Source organism: Peromyscus maniculatus, chromosome 6 (assembly GCF_049852395.1).
Source record: "Peromyscus maniculatus bairdii isolate BWxNUB_F1_BW_parent chromosome 6, HU_Pman_BW_mat_3.1, whole genome shotgun sequence".
In the NCBI taxonomy this organism is placed as follows: Eukaryota; Metazoa; Chordata; class Mammalia; order Rodentia; family Cricetidae; genus Peromyscus; species Peromyscus maniculatus.
The window spans coordinates 138,396,283-138,412,025 of NC_134857.1; the positions used below are offsets into that span (position 1 = coordinate 138,396,283).

General features: G+C 38.3%; 1 protein-coding gene across 5 annotated transcripts in view; it reads right to left on the reverse strand.

The window, feature by feature from the left end:
* Lrrc7 (leucine rich repeat containing 7) overlaps positions 1–15,743 on the reverse strand; it is a 475,963-nt gene that overhangs the window by 203,858 nt on the left and 256,362 nt on the right. For all 5 annotated transcript variants that reach the window (XM_015993791.3, XM_015993794.3, XM_015993790.3 and 2 more), the window contains 2 exons: positions 11,398–11,487; positions 8,493–8,549 (listed from right to left, as the gene is read on the reverse strand). In XM_015993791.3, the coding sequence (XP_015849277.1) occupies positions 8,493–8,549; positions 11,398–11,487 (147 nt within the window). The remainder of the gene's footprint in view (positions 1–8,492; positions 8,550–11,397; positions 11,488–15,743) is intronic.

Sequence of the window (15,743 nt, forward strand, 5' to 3'; positions counted from 1 at the left end):
TGGAGCTCTTCTGAAGCCTCCTGATTCTATCAGCCTGCAGCTTTTACCTCTTGGTAAATGAAATGAGCAGGGCTCAGAGTGGCTATCGACTGGAGTGCTCTGAACAGAGCAACTTAGATTCTCAGGTATAATCTGCTTTTTGTACTGTATCTCACAAATCCTACCACCCCTTAGCTAACCACAATATTCTCAAATCTTAAGTTTACCAGGAAGGCTAAAAAGAAATGTAGACTAGTTCATGTGATAGCAAATGCTGTTTCTTTTCATGAACCTATGGAAAGTTCATGTTTTATACCTTATAGACTAGCCTAAAAATTGTACAATTACGCTACATTGGAGTTTATGAGATGCTAATTATGTGCAGAATGTCAATCACCAAGTGAGAAAACCTGAGGCTCTTTAAGGCCAGAAGAACTGTCATGGCTTCCCCTGGGAAGCAAACTTGTCATCATGTCTGTTCCATAAAGAAAACCCAGAATGAGATGCTACTATGTTCAGCAAAACCATGATGCAATGGAAAGTAATAGGAACATGAGGTAATATGATTATAAAACATAAATATATGATCATAAATCACCAATAGAAAACAATTACAAAATCAGAATTGATAAAGACAGCAAGAATTCAGGAAGAGGTGCCTGACAAGGGAATTTTTTGCTGCAAAGCACTGGAGAACCCCTCCAAGTATTTCACTGCAATGAAGGTCGAGTACCATCCATCCACAGCACGCTGATCAGAGAGGAGAAATAGCTGTGGTCCTACTGCCCAGATGAGAAAGCACACTTGCTTCTGAGCTTTCCTTCCGTGTGTTGACAATGATAGCTGATATCAAAATCAAAGATGAAGGAAAGAAGAGTTTAAGGGAATGAGATCATAGCTAGTACATGGCACTCCAGCAAATCTGTCAATGAAGTAGCCTTGCAAAGAAGAATGAAAGATATTAACATTAAATTTAAACAAGTATAGTATACATTAAATTGGTGAACTGTTACTTGATATATAAGCTTGTTGGAAGGATACTCTCAGGTGAGGAGGCCTCCTTTGTCTCACACTTAAACATCTTTATCCCCCTGCCCCCCACCCTTTACTTCAGACTCAAGCATTTTTATTTCAAAAATCTGCCCAAACTTTCCATCCTGGGGATGGTTGACCCCTTATCTCTGTGACAGGGAGAAAGAGAACAGGAAGTAGCTAAGCATGGCGCCCTTGAGAACAGCCAATGGGAGACACCCTTTCCAACAAAGATTAGTACTTATCCTATGTGATAAAAACTCTGGCACTGGGAAGGGGAAGCAGGAAGCTCATCATAGAGAAACTTTGCTCCTCTGTTAATTGGGATTCTGTAAGCTCCTGGTTTGATGAAGTTACCTCTCCTTGCTCTCTCTGCATTTCTACTGGATGTTACAAGTGCCTGATTTGATGGCTTTGCTTCTGTCTGTGGCTTCTGTTGTCTGCTGCCTGCTATTTATTCTTTTATTTTTGCTTTGCTGAATGCTGTATGAACTCACTCATTTGAAACCTAAAGTACAGCTGTAATAAGTAATTCTCTGGACAGTAAGAAACAACATGTTACTTGGAAATGAGTACTTTAGAAATCTGAATGATAATTATGAATATAGATATTTATTTCTATGCAAAATATTACTACATAGCACTAACTCTTTTACAATGGGAACAGTGGCTTTTATACTTAGGCATCTTAGCTCATACATATAAACTGTTCCCTTGATCCTTGTTATGGGAGACCAGCTCCCACCTTTTAAAGGATTCCTATGAGGAGGAGAGAGGAATAAGGAATTTGTAGATAGAAAGACAGTGGAGAGGAGACAGACAGAAACACAGGATAGCTTCGGAAGGACCTGGATCAAAACCCAGCAGCCCCTTCTGTCTCTTTGAAAGGGCTTTTAATAACAATGCCAAGGGGCAGAGCAAAAGACCCCCCCCCCCCTCCCCGCTAGATCAAAGCATACCTCACAGCCAAGTGCAGACGCTTCTAAACACCTGGTAACCATGCCTGAGGTTCAATCATTCCCCTATGCAGCCCTGCTGGGTAATGCAAGCTCAGATCTCACTAGGAAACTTCTGTGGGTCTCCACACCCTGTGTCTACAAGTTTTCAGAAATGAATCTGTTAACTTTCTTTGTGTCGATGATGCTTTTATCCTTAGAAATTACCTTTGAAAATAACTTTTTAGAGTAAAATTTAATATTCTCTCTGGTATAATGTAAAAAGTTATAGCCACTATAGAAATCAGTGTGGAAACCGTGACACACAATTTTGTCAGGAAATTAAAAATAGATCTATCATGTGAGCCAGCAAATCTACTTCTGAGCCTGCCCAAATGAATCAAAATGAAGACCTCACAGTAATACATGAGTTTCCATGTTGCTACATCAACACTTAAGATAGTCTTAGGATGGAAACACCTCAGATGTCCAGTAACAGTGAGTGGATAAGGACAAGGTGGTGTGTACATGGGACAGAGTCTCATTCAGTCTTTAAAAGGACATTCTTCCATATGTGGCAGAATGGATAGATCTGTGGAGTGCCCAAAATCAGTCACAGTGAATCATTCTGTTCAGTGTGTCCCTCAAGGTGTAATATGTCAGCTCCATCTGAGTACATGAGAGAGATAGAGTGTGTGTGTGTGTGTATGTATGTGCATGTGTGCACATGTATGTGTACATGTGTGTATGTGTGTGTGCATTGTGCGTGTGTTATGTATATGTGTGTGCATGTTTGTGTGCGTGTGTGTGTATGTGCATGTGTGTTGTGTATGGGTTGCTAGGCATCCACATATCAGGAAGAACATAGTGTTTCTGAAGTTCAGTTTGCAGTGGGAAAATCACTTAACAGCAGCAGCGATGCACAAGTTATGAAACATACAAATAGGAGACCCTCCACTTACTAGTTTATGTAGCATAAACTGTTGAGCATTTTCAGATTTTCTTTGCACACTAGGAGATTTACCCTTTAAATTTACAGGTAATTAGAGACTTTGTAGATGATAATGGGGAATATTATTATTAACAGCCCCAAGGGAACTTTCCTCAACAAAAGCCTCTTCTTCAGTGGATATGCCAACAAATAATTCTTTGTTTAATTTTTCCTCTGGACAAGTCTGGTTCCTTGGACATTGGAGGATTTTTGAGGGGGTTCCCCTGTAGTATATTAGGTATTTTGGTGTGTCTTATTTTATAAACTGCCAAATATGTTATTTTTAGGTAAAAATAGAAACATGAAAATTAGCAATGGGTCACAGAAATATGCTAAACTCTGAGATACCATTTTACACCTGTCAGAATGGATAAGATCAAAAACATTGAAGACAGCTTATGTTGGAGAGGATGTGGAGCAAGGGGAACACTCCTACACTGTTAGGAATGCAAACTTGTACAGCCACTTTGGAAATCAATGTGGCAGTTTCTCAGAAAATTGGGAATCAATCTTCCTCAAGTCCCAGCTACACCACTCTTGGGCATATACCCAAGGAATGCTCAATCATACCACAAGGTTACATGCTCAGCTATGTTCATAGCAGCATTATTTGTAAAAGCCAGAACCTGGAAACAACCTAGATGCCCTTCAACTGAAGAATGGATAAATAGAATGTGGTACATATACACAATGGAGTACTACTCAGCAAAGAAAAACAATGACATCATGAGGTTTGCAGGCAAATGGATGGAACTAGAAAATATCATCCTGAGTGAGGTAACCCAGAATCACAAAGACAAACATGGTATGTACTCACTCATAAGTGGATACTAGATGTAAAGCAAAGGATAACCAGACTGCAACTCACAACTCCAGGGAGACTAGATACTAAGGAGGACCCTAGGAAAGACACAGGAATCACCCAGCGATGGAGAAATGGATGAGAGCTACATGAGCAAAATGGGGGTGAGGGGGAATAATGGAGAGCAAGGGTCAGAGGAATGAGAGCTTAGGGGAGTGGGAGGTTTGAGCTGGATCAGGAACAGAGTGGGAGAACAAGGAAAGAGATACCATGATAAATGAAGGCACCATGGGAATAGGGAGAAGCAGAGTGCTAGGGAAGTCCCCAGAAATCCACAGAGATACCTCCACTATAGAATACTGGCAATGGTTGAGAGAGTGCCTGAGCTGACCTACTCTGGTGATTGGATGGCTGAATACCCTGTCATCATAGAACTCTCATCCAGTGACTGATGAAGTAGATGCAGAGATTCTCTGCCAGGTCCCAGGCAGAGCTCCAGGAGTCCAATAGAAAAGAGAGAGGAGGGATTCTATGAGCAAGAGATACTGAGACCATGATTAGAAAGAGTAGAGACAACTAGCCAAACTAGTAGAGACACATGAACTGTGAACCAATAGCTGAGGAGCCCCCATGGTGCTGGACTAGGCCATCTGGATAAGTGAGACAGTTATTTGTTGCTTGAACTGTTTGGGGGGCTCCAGGCAGTGGGACCGGGACCTGTCCCCGGTGCATGAGCTGGCTTTTTTGGAGCCTAGTGCCTATGGTGAGACACTTTGCGCAGCCTTGGTGCAGGGAGGAGGGGCTTGGACCTGCCTCAACGTAGTGTATCAGGCTCTGCTGACTTACCATGGGAGACCATGTCTTGGAGGAGGTGGGAATGGAGGGTTGGGTTGGGTGGGAAGGCTGGGGGGTGGGAGGAGGGAGGACAGGGGAACCTGTGGTTGATATGTAAAATGAATAGAAAATGTCTTAATAAAAACCAACAAACAAAACAAAAAATTAATTATAAGGATCATATAGATTCTACAGCCCCTTTCAGGTTCTCTGCAGAGTCCATTACCCAGAAGATAGTGGTTCTGTGTTGGATGCCTCTGCCACTTTAAGTCCCTTCTTTCAATGACCTCTAAAGCTCCTTACCTACCATGTTCATTGGTCTTTCCATTTTAGAGCTGTTCACAGGCTTACTTCTGGACTTGCATGGCTCAGGGAGACTCATTTGATGCCATCAGATTCCTATATTATTTTCCATATGGAAACCGTCAGGAGATACCAATATTCAGTCCATATGTCAATGTCCCCACTGTGATTCATTAAGTCAGACTCCTACTTGTTTACAGTTGTCCACCATGATGCAGGCAGGAAAAAAAAATCAACAGTGACAAAAGGGGAGAAGAACAGAAACGCAGTCTTTTCCTCAGTGTCACTTACATCTTCTGATGATCTCATTTACAAGTAAGCGAGGGGTCAAATCTTAAGAAGAACTTCAAATGGCAGAGGGAGATGATCTGCAAATTAGGGTGGTTTCATGTGGTACGAGGGGAAGGCGCTGAAGAACAGCACTGTCTATGGGGTGATCAGCCATGCAGGACTGGCCTGAGGAAATCTCTGATGCAGAAGCAGCAGTGGCATGGTTCTCAGATAGACACATAAGTAGGTTGTGAGCTCTAGAAGACAGAAACTTTGTTCCTGACTAAAGATCCCAGCGTGTTCTCTGTGAGCTAGCTTTCTGTATCCTATGCCCAGGATGCACTGTCATAACTGAACTGCAGGCCAGTCAATCTGAATAGCAGATATCTCTGCAGTGGCCACTGGTCATCCCATCTCTTGGAGTCACTCATGTCTTCTGCATACTCCAGGGTACCAAAACTCGGAGACCAGCAGCATGTGATAAAAGTCATGGCATATCACTTTTGAGATCAAATTATAAAAACATCAAGGTTTCCCCTGCCTCTTTCTTCTATCCCTCCTCCCTAAGTTCTGAGAGATGCTAACTGCAGCTTGAGAGTAGCCTTATATGCCTAAGACCCAACCCCCTCACCCACAGCCAACCAGAAACACACTTGCCAAGCACCCTAGAGAGCACAGAAGCAGATCTCAGACACAGAGGGCTCTGAGCAGTTGCAGTCCAGCCAACAGTTGGGCTCTCACATTCTGAGATGCCCTAAAGAAGCCAGAAGCTGCTCTTTCAATATTGACACCCCATTTTTCTTATAACAGAAACAAAGAATGAAAGGATGGAATTGACAGGTAACTATCCATGAATGAAATGAAGCAAACAAAGTCAGTTTTCCTTCACATCTAATATCCATTTGAATGACTAGTCCTACACTTTTTGATCAACACTCAGAACACTCAGTTAAGCAGATAATTATTTGTGTTGTAAGAAAAATGGTATTGTTGAATCTCAAGTTGTTTGCTGTCCTCTGTTACCACATCCAGTGCTGACCTGACTACTTCAATAAGTTTTTAAGCAAATGTTTGAAGGATTAACTCTCACCACTTTTTGATACACCTAAAGGATAGCCACAGGGACATTGCAAGGAGATGGACAGCTTACGCCTGTGCTTTAAACCAAGACACAGATTCTAGATTCTGCACACATAAAGCCCATCACATTGCTACAGGAGTGCATTCTAACTTTTAATATATCACAGTTCTTATATACTTTGGCATTTTCTACAGATTGACAGGCATTTGTAAGACAAAATAAGACATGAAAAATTTAAAGACCCATCAGTGGTCAGCACTTTGCATGTAATGCCAAGAAAACCATAAGCTCTCAATTCTCAAGCACTTATTTTGAAACTAAAATTGTTTTTTTGAAAACTACATTAATTTTTTTTTTATTGGAAAAACAAACTAAAGGAATGTACAAAGCTCTCATGTACCTCTAAGTTACAGGTCCAGATGCTGATCAAATAATAGGCTATATGTGGAAACAGTTTATTTTATTTAACAGATGTCTTTATGTAGTTTTCATTCCATAGATGTCAAAACTAAAGTAAAGCACCATGAATTTTCTGTCTATATTTTGCTTCTTAGATTCTTGTTGACATAGCATATAACAAACATTTTGAATTGCAAATACCTCTGAAAATGTTTTTTAAATATAAAAGTTACAGCTGTGACATACACAGCAGTCTACCAAAGACACCCAGTGTCCTTCTCTAAGAAACTTTGAAGTTTTACATTTCCAAACAGTCCAGACATATTGTTCAACCTAATTTGATTTTACTTCTTACTAGGCAGCATTCTGAAAGCCTACAGAACACCCACACATCAATTAAGAGTACTGTTACTCATTGCCTATAAAGTCCATACTATATATATATATATATATATATATATATATATATATATATATATATAATATTAGATTATAGCTTACCTATTACAACTTATATAAAAAATGCTAAAATACAATCTGTATCAAATTTATTTTACATTTTAAACTGGAGCCCTTATAAGAGGTCATTGCAACTCCTCTGCACACTCAGTGTTTTATCCTAGAACTGAATATGTACAATCAGATGTAAGCAATGACTCCTCTTCCATCTTGGTTTGTGTTCTACCTAGCTGTGTTTTTGCTTTCAAAGCAACAATCAAAAGCTGTCCAGATGAAACAGCAACAATAGCTTTCTGTGCAGGAGACCAACACTTAAGTACACAGCACCTCATTTCTACCTGTCTAGGATTCCAGTCCAGGGAAGGCAGTACTTACACACAGGATGCTGCAGTGTGGAGCACATTCCTCCTTTTGAAGCATTCGTCTTAACTGCCACATGGGGAGAACCACACACATGGTTCTCCATGTGTCTGTCTAAGTAGATTCCAGAGCATGGCTGGGACTCCTCATCAGATTCATGTACTGCATATCAGTGATGAAATGTTCATACATTGCATCACACATAATTGCAGTTAAGTTAATTTATCAGTATATGTATTCGCTTAGGGAATAATTTTAAAAAGGAAAAATTAAGAGTAAGTTTTAGTTCAGCAGAGGAATATGTCTAAGCTTTGTTGAAAGTTTGGAAATAAACCGATACACTTGATGTCTTGTAGAACTGAAGGAACACGGTATACAAACAAAGCATATCACTTTACGCAAGTGAGAAAATATTACAGATACATTTTGATCTTGAAATGCAATTATTCCTATACAACACAAACCCTATTACTATACATGAACGAAAGAAAGCAGGGGGAAACAGTATTTTACAAAGCTGCATAAAATATGCTTTGGCTTTAAAATGTCCTGTATATTTATATATACCATCTTTCAAAAAAGATGGGCAAAAAGAGACAGTTTGTAAGAATATGCAAATATAACCCTTTCTTTTTTACTTGCTGAATCACTTTAGGATCTTTTGAAAAAAATTTAATATTTTTTTCCCCTTAAAAATCTCCAGCTTTGATGTAAGACTAAACTATCACAACCTACAGTTTAACCTGCAGAGTGAAGCACTCTAGGCCGAAGCTTGGGAAACTGTTGTGGAAATGACAGATGCTGGTTTAACTTCTTGGTAAGGCTCTTCAGCCATGAGCAAGACCTTTGCCAGTGAGCAGGCTTGCAAAGCAGCAAGTCTACTATTTCATATAAATCCACACAGTTTACTGTAGAATCTGACCTTTAGTAAGAATGTGTAGAACAATTCAGTAAAAATGGCAAAGCTGCCAGAATAAAAGTGAGAAGCCATTTTTCCTAGTAGTGAAAAATCACAACGGAAACTTTGGAAAAGGTGTAGTCACTTACTTTGGTAGAGTTTTCAAGTGATTTTCTCTTAACTCCAAGATCCTCAATTTGACAAGTCTATAGAAAAGAGTTTTAAAAATTACTTTTTAAAATCACTATTTCTATATAAAAAAACATTCACATGGCAAGGTGAACAATCACTAACACTAATTAGACAGAAATACTCAGCTGTTTTTAGTATTGTATCAGATATCTATTTATTTAATTATTTTTAATGTGTATGGGTATTTTGCTTGCATGTGTGCCTGTACACCATGTGCTAGGTTTTAAAGAAATATGCGAACTGATGATGAGCAGGGTTGCATCACCACTGGTCAATGCAAAACATTTTACTAAAACTAAAGATATTTGATTATATCTTTGAATCCCAGCCTTCTAAGTTTCTAATGTTTCGTAAAAGTACATTCACGTTTATATTTAATAAATATGTGTATTGAATAAATTATTGACTATCTTATACATTTCAGGTGTTATGTTCATTGGGATATAGCAATGTTTTTCATCGACAGACCTGAAAGGCAGACAGAATATTCCAGAGGAAAGAGCCTTCAGTTTGGTGTGAAGGGAGATGAGTGTACATTCTGTCTCTATGATGTTATTCATTTTAATCAGCTTCATTGCCCTTCTAACTTTAGTTTCCTCATCAATAGCACTAAATCCTTGGGTTGAATACTTTAAATGATGTCATGCATATAACACACAATTCCTCACACCAGAAGTTGTGGTCACTGTTTGCTCTTTCTGATCTTACTAAAGGCACAATGGGAGCACTTCTGAGTGCTATGTTTATTGACACTTTACCATTTCTGAAAGGGTTTGTACTTGGGAACCCAAGGAACTTCTGTCTGTGAGTGTTGAGCGGAGGACACTGCTTTAACCTTTTTGCTGCTTGGGTTACCACTGTGTTCCAGAAGGGAACCTCACACATGATGACATGAGCGTTGTTGTCAGAAACATACTGTTATACACAACTAGACTGAATCTTGTGTTTGTTTCCCACAAAGCTACTGTAAAACAAATACTAATTGGATTTTCCAAAATCTTAATTTTTAAGGAAAAAAATCTCACTAATTAAACAACTTCACCTGTCATCTATCTTTAATACACTTTTAGGTATTTATCTAAGCCTCTTTCCTTTTCCTCTTAAGTTCTCAATTTAATTTTTAATTTTATTCAGTTCTTTATGAAATTACATGCTTCAGTGAGCAAACGCTTCACTAGTGAGAGCTCCTTAGCTATCTGAATCCTCACACCCCAGTGGCTGTGCTAGTATGATGATGTGGATGCATTCAGTCTTTAAGGGTACAAAGCTTTGTCAAACCACCTATCTGGAGATGGAAAAACTGCTTAGATTATGAATTATTTATTATAAGTAAACATTATGTTATTAAACATAGCAAATTTTGACAACTTAGAAAAAAACTTAAATTCTAATTCAAAGTAGCTTTTGTATTGGTATTGTATGTCCTCTAGGTCTAAACCTCATACTCATTTTAGGACTACTTAAAGAAAAATGACAAAAACAAGAAAATCCAAACAAAATGTGTCTTAGGGAATCATAAATATTTTTTGACTTGTTCATTTTAAAGTTCATTGTACTGTACTTGATACCCAAAGGATAATTTTAGTTTATGAGGGTAGATGAGGAAACACTCCACAACTTAAAAAATTTCCTTTTTGTGTATGGTTTAGATGTGATATCTTCATCCATAGAAGTGAAGGAGTCATGTTCCTGCATTTACAGTGTGAAAGGGAGATCACTCACTGTGTCAGGTGACTTCATCACCCCACTTAATGTCCTACTCATCCCTGTCAAGAGGCAGGTGCTGAATTACACCCACTTAGCCATTTTCACAGTTTCAAAATGATCAACCAAAGCTGACAATGATACTAGAATGTCTTTGGTGTTTGTGACACATATGTTATAAAAGCAAATACTCTTGGAAGATACTGAAATAAATATGGATGGAAATCAAAGTCATACAGAATGTTATTCTTTTATCTCATGCATTTGTATTGGAAAAATAGTTTATACGTTTTCTATGACCCCTTCCTAACCTTATCTAGGGTTAGAAAATGCTTTCCAAGACTATCAATTTCTGCACAACACTGCCACATAGGAGCACCACAGTAGAGCTAACTAAAACTCCTATGTGATTTCATAGTTTTCATTTTGAAAATAATAGAAAAATATACTTGTCTACAAAGCCCAATGATGGCATGAGACATTTCCAGTAATAAATTTAAAAGGCAATGGTCATAACTATTTTTGAAGTTCTTTAAGTATATATTATTACCCTCAATTATATAAGTTGGTTTCAGAAGCTAGGACAAGTAAAATCTTTGGTTTAATTTTTATTGTATCAAATATTTATGGAGATAAACATTTCTCCTCTATTCACTATTTCCATTTTATCATAAGCTGCCTGTGCAGTTACCCACATACTTCCCAGTATCATGGTTTTCATGCTCATTTGTAAGGACTCTTTATATATTAAGGATGTTATTTGCTTTTTTATATAATGAAATATTTTCTACTTTATGTTTTTTGATTTATTCCATCTGAAAAGCATTTAGATGAGAAGCAAAGTCTGTCTACATATTTATAATGCTGTACTTTGCTTCCTGCCTATAAAGGAATTTTGTCCAAGAGGCACGAACAGCCTCCTCCTGCATTTGTTCATATTATCTGGACTTTCTTTTTTATGTTTAACTTTAATTCACCTAATTTTTTATGATATGTGAAGACATCATTTTATGTTAATTATTATAGAAAATTTAATTAACATCTATTGTGTACTAATGAGACCCAACTTTAACCAGCACTGCAGCGCACATCCTGGTACTGGTGAAACACTTAGCAGAGGCAAAATGAGGCAACACAGGTTATATCTCTTATGCTTACCTTCCAAAATTAGCTGGAAGAAATTCAAGGAAGGCATCATTCAGGTAGAGCTGGGTCAGGTTAAGAAGCTGTGTGAAGCCATCGGGTAGTCTAAAAGGGAGTTAAAGTTTTAGTCACTGCATCAGTGTTGCTATAGAAACAGCAAAAACATCTTAGAGAAGGAAAAAGAGAAATGAAATATGTCTTTAAACTCTCCTTTGGTGTGAGTAATGGAAGAATTTATTGAACATACAATTACAGCTGGAAGTTTTACAAATTTTGTCTGTTGTTAAAATAAATGATCCCTTCTCCCTTCCATGCTGCTCTCTGAGCTGACACTGATGTCATTGAGAGCTAGAATCTCATATTGTTGGCTGCACCTTCTGCACTAGCCAAGACATTCATATGTAAATCTCAAGCCCAATGACCATGTGACTTTGAGATGAACAGGCCTTTCCTACTACAACAGTCACATCAAGACAGGCGAGGACTTCTCGATGGCATCAGTCATTAACATTTCCCTACAGTTTATCACCATGATGGGGAAGTCTGCCCTATGTAAAAAAAAGTGCTCAACTGACTCCAACTCCAATAGTTTCTCCAATGCCAGCTTAATGTGCATATATAGACGAAAAGTTGGTTTAAGTCCTGTTAATTAAAGATGACCAAGATATTCGGAAGATATTTGAATAGAATCATAATGGCTGTAGGTGACATTGAAAAGCAAGAACAACCTTGGTAGAATTTTAGAAGTTAAATGAAATAATCATTTGAAACATTAAATCTTTCCCCTTTTTGTTTAATCGAAATATTCTCCAGGAGACTTTTCCTTGGAACAATATTGGATTTTCCTATAACTTTATTTCTATTTTAACACTTTACTATCTTTATCTATGGTCTAATCTGGGCTTCATTTTTCTATAAAATATTTCTAAGTTGGCTTTTCCTCACTTTGTCATCTTCTCCCCTGTGGTGACTGCTCCAGGGTTTCTGGCTGCAGTCATCAGATTTTCTCTGCCCTTCACTCTGAGTCCCAAGCTGCCTACCAACTGCTGTCATCACTGACAGACCTTCCCTTAGCTTCTATTGCAGCCTCCTCACTCCACTTCTGGAATATAACATGGGTGTTTCCCCTCATCATCTCTCCCCTTCTGCTCAAACTTTCTTATGGTTTTTCTATGTAAAAGAACAAGTGTTCATAGACAAAGAGTGAAGAAACAGAGCTAGTACTGTGGATGCCACCCATGCCTTTCCCTGACCACATCTTCTAGTTTGTCTCTCTACCGGTAACCATGGCTATCCTGGAACTCTCTCTGTAGACCAGGCTAGCCTTGAACTCAGAGATCCACCTGCCTCTGCCTCCCAAGTGCCAAGGCATGTGGCAATTTCTGGCCTATCTTACAAATTCTTAGATGTTCATTGCTCTATTTTTTTTTAAGATTTTTACTGTGTAGCTATTTAGCTCCCTAAAAAAGAAACCTGTTTGTTGTGCTTGCATGTTATATACATCAAATCCCACTGTTTACATTTTTTTCTGAGGCTTTTTTGAAAAAAACAGCTTTACACTCTTCTTTTCAGATTCATTCACTTGGACGGTAAATGTCTGTCTGTCTTAGAAAATCCTATCATTATATAGACAGAGCACAGCTTGTTTAGCATTTTCCTCTAAATGAAGGATAGTTATTTCCAGATTTTACCTTTGCGGTCACAAATGTTGCTTCTGTGAAGTCATTTGAACACACATCCCAATGCTCCTTTACTAGAGGTTGCATAAATGCTGTTCCCGAAAGCAATATTATTGAGTTGTAGGGAATGCAAGTTCGATTTTACTAGGGATAGCCAAATTTTATTCATAGCTCCATCCTTTTATAACTCAAAGCATCTGTATAGGAGCTTCCTTTTTTGTGTCCCTCTTTTCTTTATTTCATGCGTGTGGGTGTTTTGCCAACATATGCCATGTACACCATGTGAATACAGTGCCTGAAGAGACCAGAAGGGGGCGTCTGGTCCCCGAAAATCAGAGTGAAAGATTAGGTGTCAATAACAGAATCCAGGTCCTGTGCAAGAACAGCCTATGGTCTTAATGCCAAGCCATTTCTCCTGCCCCTTTGTTCTTCTTGACACTTGGTTTCATTAGGTTTTTGTTGTTGTTGCTGCTATTTTTTTTAATCACTTTTGTAAACTTGGTAATGTAATAATTTACTTCTTATTAATACCATGATTGATAATTTAAATGATCAATGACAGATTTTAATTTTCATCTTCTGTGGAAAACATATTTATTCATTTTGGTTGTTTTACTGCATCTCTGCCCTGACTGCCAGCCTGTGGCTTTCTGTATATTGAGCCTAACAATGTCCCCTGCAAGATGGCGTCTTCTGTGAGGGCCTCGTCTTCTGTGAGGGCCTCGGAACACTCTAGGGGCGGTTCTCAGTCACTGTGGAGCAGGCGTGAGCCTCCTCTTTCATCTGCCTTGTCTACAACTCTGGAGAGTTTTATGCCCTTGAAGCATCCCCCTGAGACTGAGTCCAGTGGAGATCTTGAATGCTTGATAACACATTTCCTGGGACTGTTGCCAGCACATTCTGCCTACATTCACTCTAACAGCTGCTTTTTGTCAACCCAAACGAAACACAGAATTCCCTTCTTGGAAATAATTTTCTTTTATTATTTTTTTATTAGCACACTGATTATGCAGATGGGCAGGCTTCACAGTGACATCTCCTTACATGTAAGTGTCAGCTACAGATTTTGTCTGCTCCTGTCTCTATTTCTTCTTAGTCCCTAACAGTTTCTCTTCTACCTTCAAGTCTTCTGGTTTTTCTTTTTATTCATAGAAAAAGCTTTTTACCAGACAATTCCAATTTATTATTTTATTACTTTTAAAAGTTAAAAACCATTATTATTATTATTATTATTATTATTATTATTATTATTATTTATTGTGGGGAGCATGCATGCTACGGTGTGTATGGCTATCAGAGAACAACTTTGTTTTTTTCCTTCTGTTTTTAATTGGGTTCTGGGCATTGGGTTCAAGATACCAGATTTGTGAGTCAAATGCTTTACCCACTGAGCCAGCTCTCTGGCCCTATTTTTTTTTTTTGAGGCAAACAGTATCTGGCTATACATCCCAGACTGGCCTTGAATTACTATATAGCTCAGACTGGTTTCAAAGTGAAATCAGTCCTCTTGCCTCAGTCTTACTAGTACTGGGGGTTACTGGCATGTTACAAGCAGACCTGACTACAGCTTTATACACAATAGTTTGATATGGACTTGTAGTGATTCTTCACAAATTCTCAGAACACTGATTTTACACTTGTTATTTCATTCTGCAATTATCTTGCTCCAGCTTGAATTTAGAGTGGGTCTGTTTTTGGATGTAGCTTCCAGGAGGGTATTTTCAAAAGTTTATTCTTTAGGAAAAAGGGATTCCTGAAAACAAAAAAGGGGGAGAGGAGATGATGGGGGCTTTAGAGTGTAGAGATGAGTAGAGACCCCAGGCAGAGACTGGATTCAAAGTGAATTCATGGGACAGTGTTAGGAGTCAACATCTGAGAATATGTGTAGGAGACTGCACCTAGAGAGTTTTGAATTCTCACCTTAAAGGTGTGGCCTTGATCCTACAGAAAGCAACTTCAATGAATGGCTACTGTTCTTCATGTCTCCCTTTCCATGAGCTGGAGCCTGCATGCATCCTACATGGAAGTTTTCTGGCAGTGGCATGGAGGTTACACAGATTTCTAATGAGACCTGGCCACTGCCCTTCTTTGATATCACAAAAAGGAATTGGTTATAACTTTAGAGAAAGGAAGAGCCATAAACACATGTAAATATGAAGGAAAGAAAAACCAGACCCTGTCAATTTATCAATTTATCAGTCACTTCTAGATGAGAGTGGAGGCACACTCCTGTAATACTCCTGTGTGTGGTGAGACAGGAGGATTGTGAATTCAAATTTATCTTGTGCTATCTAACAAGGTTCTGTCTCAATAAACCAAAGGGAAAAAGCCATTGCTAACAAAAAAGACTGAAAACATGAACTTTCTAGCTATGGAAAAGTTTGTAGTATGGGCCTTCCTCATTCTTCTGTCTGTAGGTGGCAATAAACGGAATCTTATTTTTCACCCTGATCAACAATTTGCTTCCTATTAATGCTTCTATGGCAGTGTTTGCACAACTTGGAAAGTCATAATGATAGAGATTTTCCATTAGGTTTAAAAATTGACCATGTGAATCTGATTTAAAATAAAAATTTGGACTTACAAATATAAATTGTGTGAAAAAAGTATACAAAGTAACATTATTTTAAGCCTAGTTATACACATATGTGCTGACATTTTACATGAGTCTTTCTCCTTAAA